Here is an 8,718-nt window from a genome sequence, read left to right as displayed (position 1 = left end):
GATTTTTTTGTTTGGTTGGTTTTTGGGGGGTTGTGGGTTGGGTTTTTTTCATAATTTATGGTTCATCATAATGATATGCATGGCACCAGGTTCAGCAAGAGGAGCACTAGTAGGTGAAGAGCAGATGATTAATTTTCTGACAAAAAAAAGGGGGGGGCGGGGCAGGGGGAAGGGGACAAGAAGGAAATACACTCGGAAAAAAGCTGCTATCCAGTAAGAAGGTGAAAATTCTCTGCAGTCTAACACAGAACACGTAATGTGGCTTTAAAGTTATGGCCCAACTCTCACAAAAAAATGGACATATTCCTTTAGTGTGAGCACTTACCGTCATTTTCTGTCTGTTTTGGAAGTTTTCAGTAGAAAACTGACTCCACCTGGTATATCGGCTTTGTGTTGCTTTAAATGAACTGTATACCCACAGTCAGAAGCTAATGGTGGCAACACTAACAGTGAGCAACATATTATTTCAAATTCAAGAAAAATAGTGAGATGTATACATCTAGGCACTAGCCTAGACCCTTCTTTTGCTACTGAACCAACAGTCAAATAAATCCTTAAGGAAATTTTGCTCCTGATACCATCTGCAGAGATCAGAAACTTAAGCTACTAGGACATTTGCTTTTATCTGAATCAAGTTCCAGCATGTTTCAGATTGGATGCTTTTAGCAGGTGCTCAACAGGAAATCCAGGTATACCATCCAGGAGTGGCAGACTGAGCAGACTGTTTGGTGCCAGTGCATTGACTTTTGCAAAGCAGACAAGAGAAAGATTCAGGGAATGTCAACACTAGAACAGGTGGAATAATTGCCCTATTACTGCAATGCAAAAGGTGACATTTTGGGAAAAATCACTTACCATGTGGACAATGAAAAAGCAGCCTAGATCAGTCTAACACTCAAAACAAATGCATGTACATATGTAACAAAGATTTAGATTACCAGGCCACCTACCTCCCAAAACCTAAACTCTTGTTGAAGAAATTGCTCTTTCTATATTCAAGCATTAACTGTAAAGTAAACTTACTCTTTTGCAAAGTTGAGGAACATTACAGACAAGATTCACTGCTGTGATAGAAAAGCAGTTTTTAGCTTCATAGATTTTTCAGATGACAGACCCCCCCATTCACAACTAAGGGACTTCAATCACATGTATGACTAAAGTATCATATACTCCCAAATAAACCTCTTTCAAGCTCTTTCAGCAAACATCCAACTTGGATATATAATTTCTAGCTCACTTTTCTGTCATGTGGACCATAGATAACTTTTCAGCCTTCAAAACTCTAGCTCCCATAAAAGATAATAAGAAACAATTTTGACATTCCTTATGTTTTTGCTGACACCTTTGAAGTCATTGATATCTGACAGAAAAACATTTGACTTTTCAGAGCGTCTTGTTATCTAATGTCTTTTGACTTTTGATCAATTGTACCTGCCAGCAAGTATATCAGCAAGAACAAAAAAACCTATGACAATTCCTTTACAATCACTTACATAAAGATTTTGGTCATTTTAACTTGGAAGTTTTTTCAACTACTAAAAACACAGGATAACTGAAATTATGATTAACAACTGGGGATGTCCTGTTGCCCATTCAGTATACCAGGGATTTCGCTCTGAGTTCTAAGAAGCGACACGTCTCCTATTCTTTAGCATGTCTTCCTACACAACACAGTTCTCATGGTTTAGGTTATAGTCCCTGACCTTCTGTAGCTTCCCAGTCACTTTTAATTAAAATAAATAAATAAAAGACAAACCTATGCAGGCATATTACAATAGTTTAGAATAGCTACAAAGTCAAGATAGATTACCTATCTCTTCTTAGAGGTTAACACATTTGAAGTTTTATGTTCTCCTGTGTTTCATTAACCAGATACAACCTTCTGTGATTGTCAGCTGAGCTGAAATACTCATTAGCCTTCCACACCGCCACTCCAGTCTTCTTGCTCTGTCAAGTCCTGTCTCCTTTCCTTTCCTTTTCCTACTCTTGAACAACTCTCTGTATCTCCAAATTCATTGCTATTGAGTCAACCACTATCTCTGAAGCTCTCAAGAGAGAATTCAACATAGGAAAAAGGGATTATCCCAGCCTAAAATGAAAGGGTCTTTAAATTCTACAGGAAACACTCTATGCGCAGGGCTGCTATTCAGTAAATAACGATTACACTTTTTATTTTCTAGGCTACTTAGAGTCTGTGACGCTCTTCCCCCTTAAAATAAAGCAGTGAATTTGTGTGTGGAGAAACTAAGATGAATCTGGCACAACAAACATCCTCTGAGCAAGATGAAAACAATCATCCCACGGCAGATCCATCAAGTTCTGCAAGCCAAGTTCAAGTCCCACACAATTAGTTCCCAGCTTATACTAGCTCAGAAAAGGATTTACATTCAGCATCTGTACAGAACAGTCTGTCCTCTACTCTGTGACTGTATATGCCATACGTCTGGCTAGCTTGACCTGTCATTTACTGAAGTAGGAATTTCACAGAATAAAAAAAGAAACTGAAATGTTGGGCCAGTTAAGTTCCCTTCAAAAGAGCAAACTCCCAGCAGCAGCCTAAAACAACGTAGGGTCAGATTCACCAATGCAGTCCCTCAACTAGAGCAGGCTCAGCGGTAAACTCCACAGCTACTGACTGGCTGGTATAACGGCTTCTCTCCGAATGCTAAATGAAGCTTCAAAGACAGACTGCCAATCAGGTCACTGGCCAAGAATTTGGGGAGCAACACCACCTTATGTAGTAATTTGTATGCTTTGGTAAACCATATATGTCATAAAAGTGAAAACAATCCTCATCCATATTCCTGAACATTTTTAATTCCATTTACAACTTTGAACTACTCCTCTCATGTACGTAAGACCAAACCCTTTCAGCTGTCAGGCAGAAAAAAAGCTAGACTAATAAGAATGGATACATTTGCATTAAAAATATTCCACAAAACCTAAACCAAAAACCTGAAATCAGTTTTAAGTACCACAAAACTACATTACTGTAGTAGCTTTAGTACTTACACATGCTTTTAATTCCATTTTATCACTTGAAAGCTACTCAAGCCTTACATTTTCATGACAGTAAGCCCTTTGCTCTCACTTTCATCCACCTTTCTTAGACCTGAGATCCTAGAAAGCTACAGATCACAGCAGAATCCTTCAGAACTACACCAGCAGTGAAAGAAGAAAAAAAAATTTAAAAAATGCTGAATTTGGCGTATCTAGGGCTGACAGCTACCCACAGCCATCATCTTTCCAGGTTTGATTTTTCCTACTGCAGTAATGTATCTTAACTGCAAAAGTCCTATTTTTAATGAGAGCCCTCCTAGACCCTAACATGTAATTTTCTGTCAGCCCTCCAGCCCTTCTAAAACTATTCCTTTAAGACTGTCTCCAGTCTTACCTAGGCAGCAGAAAGAGAGTATTCTCCCACCTCTGAGATTTACACAAAAATTATCAGATTACAGGGTTGTAAAGAACTGTTGCTTGTGGGCTCCATTAAGAGCAAGGAGGTAAATTCCTGCTCCTCCTCCATCATGCCTCCTGGTCAGGTGCTGCAGCATGACCAATGGTGAAGACGGATAATCCCAACAGGTACAAGAAAGGAGCAGGGTGGGGGAGAATGTGTCCGGAATAAAGGATGGCCACTTTCCTCCCCTTCTCTTGCAATGTGTCTATTCAGCTTTGATGAGCTGCACTGGTAATGGCAGCAAATTGAACTGTTATCTCAAAAGGACTCATGTATAATATTCAGAGAGGGCTAAAATGAAAACAGTGAAGGCAGCAGGCATCAGTTGGGCACTACGTGATTCAGCAAAAATGATATGCCCATCTAAAGGTTACAAATGGCCTTCCTTAACTGACAGAAAGGAAGAGGAGTGACAGTTCAACGGGACTTCTATCCCCTCAAAATGTGAGCCAAACATGTGCCTTCACATGCAGCAGTGTAATCTTCAGCCTGCACTACCAATATAAAAAAAAAAAAAAAAAAAAGGCAGTCTGAAACTATCTGCAAGGCATACAGGATAGAAGAGATTTTTAACATTCCTTCAGCTGAAAAGCTGTTGCTGTGTCACTAATTACCACTTAAAACAAAGCTTACAGCTGACTCAAACATAAGGCTCAGGTCCTTCTGATGTCATTTGCTGAGTGCAACATACCTGACATTCCAAGCAGTGGTGAAGTCGGGGTTCAGCAGCAACAGGGTACATGTGATATCTATCAGCTCTAAAATGATTGAACAAGAGAAACAAAAATCAGTAATGATTCACACACAGCAGCATTCTCTCTGCAATCCCTGTCTTTCCTCAAAGTCTCTCCTCCACGGGCTGCTGTACCTATGGATACCCCCACCTCTGTAAAACACTGCCCTGTCTCATTCCAGAAGAAATGCTAGCTTAATTTAAGAGGGAGCAAAATCTGCCATATCCTCCCTTTTCACTTTTTAAAATAATGGACTTCTGTCTTGCTAACAACCTACATCTGAGAAGTTTGCAGCTGGAAGTTTCTGACCTCTGTCTGTACTGCTATAAACAAACATACAGTATGCCCTCAGCGAGGGACAGCCATTACATAGAATCTGTGAGTATTTAGTGATTTAAATTGCAGACGCACTATATATAGCATAAACAGAGAATTCTCCAGAGAAAATCCAATTTTTATTTTTAAATAAGATAGTACCATTAAAAATATACCCTACTATTTCAGTAAAAGTCTGAGCTGCAGGTGGCTGCCATATACCATACCATTACAAAAAATACACATACTATAAAAAACCTGTAGCTAGGAATATGAAACACCATGACGATGAATCAGGATCACAAAATAACTGCTAACTGCACAGAAAACACTTCAAATATATTCTGAAGTGACAGCCTTCCTTCAGACTGAGGTTTTAAGACTAATTCACTAAAAAAAGAACAAACAGAACATTTGTTTGTATCCCTGCATTTAAGCACTGGACAGACTGTAGATTTATGTATTACACTTATTTTTAACAATGTCGTAAAAACAAGACTGAGGTATACAGTTGCTGAGAATGGAAGAGTAATTTCATTGTAACCTATCCCTTTGCAGTCCACTGCACCATTTGAGCAGTGCTGAGTCCCACCAGGGTAACAGCAGGGATTCAAGAGGCATCTCCACTTAAGCTTGAGATACTAGGGACTATCACTGTGTTGGCTGCCTTAAACTCTGCTCTTGGGAGACACAGCGTCAGATCAGTTAACCTGTCCCACAAACACAATTCTTAAATTTACATGGTAATTTTGCAATTGAGTAAGAAGAAGAAATTTGCTTCAAAACTGAAGTTGACTATCCAGGCTTTTACTGCCAAGGAAGTTGGGCTACATTCTCTCTTAATCACCCTGCATTTAACATACTAAAGAGATTGTACTCCAGGTGATTTCCAGCAAATAAGAGGCACTTTATTACTTTTTAAGGAAAAAAAGGAAAAGAAAAAGGAAAAAGAGGGTATTCTCATGGAACTACATCTCTGGTCAGTGCAGTTAGTATGACTGTAAAATGGAATTTTAAAAAGTCACTGATGAAATGCAACAATAATGGAGCGTATTAATTCAAAATGCTAAGGAACATGACTTCGTGTATCTTTGAATCAAGCTTTGAGAGAACTTAATATTTAAGTGGGTCAAAAAAGTGGAGTACTTTTGTATATTACTGTATGACTGCTCATTCACTTATGTCCAACAAAGTAATCTGGTGCTTCCCATGATGTTCCCGCTTATGGGAACATGTTATTCTACCATGTAATGTGGGGGGGAGGGAGGTGGGGCAGAATTCTTCAGTGCACTAAGCTGTTACGGTGGTATTTTTAAAATTATCTCAAGGCACTAACTTAACTTTCCATTTTCATGAGTTTTAGTTGAGATTTTTTTCTCCTTTAATGAAAGATTTCCTTTTAAACCCCTCTTTGTTGCCAGGGAATGAATATTTCTCATATGTGCAAAGCTTTCTAATTTGCTGCCTAAGCGTACAAAGCTTTTTCTTTGACTTGTCCAATCCCTGAACCAGCAAAGTACTTCAACGCCTATTTAATTTTAGACAGATGAATTGCCCAATGGAAATATCCAGGATTACTCACATATGTAAAATTAAACACCTACTAAGTGTTTTGCTGGCTAACGTTTCAATCTACATTCAAAAACTTCATTGGCAACATTTAACAAAATACCAGTTTTATAAGGATCTATAGTTAAAATTGTGAGCTGTCATTGTTTTGTTTAATTTTCAATTCTACCTTCTCAAAATATCAGTAGTTATTCTGTATTTTTAAAATATCTCAATTTTACATATCACAGAAATAAGTAATTAAGTGCTCTGATTATTCTGCTACTATTACCTTGTGCCATAAACAATACACAAAAATTGCCTTTCAAAATGCAATAGGCCAAGAGCTAATAATAACTCCTCCAAGGTAACATATATCTTTTTTACATCAAATTCACAGTACCTACTACATGCCAACTGAGAGTTTCTTCAAAGAAAAAAAAATAATATCAGGAATTGCAAGTTTTGTTGCTAACACAAAGCAAGGCTAAATACATCTATTCGTTTAATTGCGTTTTTATCCCATTTAGCCAACTTTCTCTCCAACTGGTGGTTATGTACAAAAACAAACAAACAAACAATAGCTCCCTCTACCCCCAAACCCACAAAATCCAAAACGCAAAAAACTTTAATACTAGTTTCTCCCCTAGACAAAAGAGTCACATATATTTTAAACTTGCTTTAAGTTATATTTAATCTGGACTGCCAGCAAATTGATGGCTTAGTATAATTTTTGAAACATATTATGCAGAGTTCAGCACACCAAATCTAGGTTGATTGACACTTCCCATGGTGAACTTTATTTTCAGCTGCTTATCACTTTGCCAAGAGGTCAGTAGGCTGCATCTGAAGACTCCAATGCTCAACCATGGTTAAGTATTGATGCAACAGGACTGTGCAATAGAACAGATGTCTGCAGGACTTTTTCATTTGCTACAGGTGGGAAATGTGTTTGCTATAGGAGGGAAAGGTAAATGTAACTGCGCAGTGCAGGATAAAAGAAGAGATGCAGCAAAATGCTGCAACAAAAAACAGGATTTAGAGGCAGTTCTGAATCAAGTCATAAAAAATTCTGAATTTTTGAGTGTTGGATTTTCTAAATAGAATAATGGTTTTAGTAATTATTAGGTACTACCACTGTATATGATATGGTTGACAAGACATGTTAAGCAAAAGCTTATTACAGCCTAGTTTAGTCTTTTGAATACGTTTTAGAAACTGTTTTCATAGTCTACATGACTCCACTTAGAACAATATAGTTTGTTTATCCTACTAAGTCATGATTTCCAGTTAACATGACTATTCTGGTAATGTCAAAGGTCTGGAATAGCACCAAATCAAGCCCAATTTGAAGAGAAGCTTGTCTACCATTTTGTCTGTTTTCCCATTGCAGAGGTTCACTGTATCCTGAACATTATCAAAGGAAAGAAGCAGACAAAAGGAAAATCTCAAAGCATTACCCAGTTCTTTCATGCTGATGTTCTTTGATGCTTTGTGCAATATGTAACAGATGAAGATTTCATGAAGTGTGGATTCTGAGCCAGAGATGTCAAATGACACAATTTTAGTAACCTCTGAGCCACTTTTCAATAGAAAGTCTTATGACAGATCTGGCACACAATGACAGTAGTTGCCCGCTAGCTCCCTCTGTGTCAGTAACAAAAATCAATGTCTTTTATTTACAATTTAAAAGTACTTTCTGCTGGATACATTTTAAGCAAACTATAGCATCATAGGTGCTCACAACATACATGTCCTTTTGTACTTGAAAGTCTCCCCAGCTGCAAAAGGACTAATATGACAATGCTTTTAGTTCATTTTCTTTTTAAATATGGCTGTATCCAGATTTTTATTTTTATAAGTGTATTGCACTAAGATGTGCTTTTCAGAAGAGTGTTGTAAAAGTAGAAACACAGATTTATGGGAAGTCAGGATATTCTGAGACTATGCACAACAATTATTTGCATAACAAGAGAAGTTTGTAACAATTTCAGAAAACCATCTTGTGATAATACAAATAATATGCATTCATAAATCAAAAAAATACTGGAGAAAGGACAAAAGCATATTGTAAGATTAGAATTTCTAAACTGGAACAATAGCCATAAGAGAAGTAGTCATGATTGTGGATTCCAAGTATCCAAAAGACAACATAACTGAATTAAACATCTGTCACAGTAAGCTGTCAATGACTGAATATAAAGCACTTCCTTCTTCCAGGATCCTGCTAGAAAAATATCAGACACCACATCTAAAAGCAGACACTTGAATCAGCATGCTGGTTTTCTTCTCTGTTCTATTTAAAATGGCTTACAGTAATTCAAACACCACAAAAGAGGTAACAAGACTACATTTGAAACTACTGTTTATTACAAGGATCAATAGAATATGCAATTGAGTTTTTGTAGCAGTAATAAACAAATCTATACCTATATTCAGAAGAAAACAACTACGCTGCCAAAATCCAAGGATGCACTTTTGTCTACAAAAAGGGATTTGGAGGAAAAGCCTTGAAGATATTTCAAATATACAGAAAATGTAACATCTCTTGATAGATTATGCTTACTTATGTCACGTTAGACACAATTCTGTGAGTCCACCTGGGAAAGACTTCTGCCTTCACTCCCTCCACCACTGCAGTTCAGTTTCTGCTAAAATTTC

General features: G+C 37.5%; 1 protein-coding gene across 1 annotated transcript in view; it reads right to left on the bottom strand.

Annotated features, from left to right (window-relative positions):
- The window catches only part of PTAR1 (protein prenyltransferase alpha subunit repeat containing 1), a 36,996-nt gene that overhangs the window by 17,658 nt on the left and 10,620 nt on the right, over positions 1-8,718 (bottom strand). The window contains exon 3 of the mRNA XM_010568611.1: positions 4,152-4,218. Within this exon, the coding sequence (XP_010566913.1) occupies positions 4,152-4,218 (67 nt within the window). The remainder of the gene's footprint in view (positions 1-4,151; positions 4,219-8,718) is intronic.

The sequence above is a fragment of the Haliaeetus leucocephalus genome, unplaced genomic scaffold, assembly GCF_000737465.1.
Source record: "Haliaeetus leucocephalus isolate CR32 unplaced genomic scaffold, Haliaeetus_leucocephalus-4.0 Scaffold251, whole genome shotgun sequence".
NCBI classification, from domain to species: Eukaryota; Metazoa; Chordata; class Aves; order Accipitriformes; family Accipitridae; genus Haliaeetus; species Haliaeetus leucocephalus.
The sequence above is the reverse complement of the archived record's forward strand: the minus strand, read 5'-3'. Positions and strand labels throughout refer to the sequence as shown.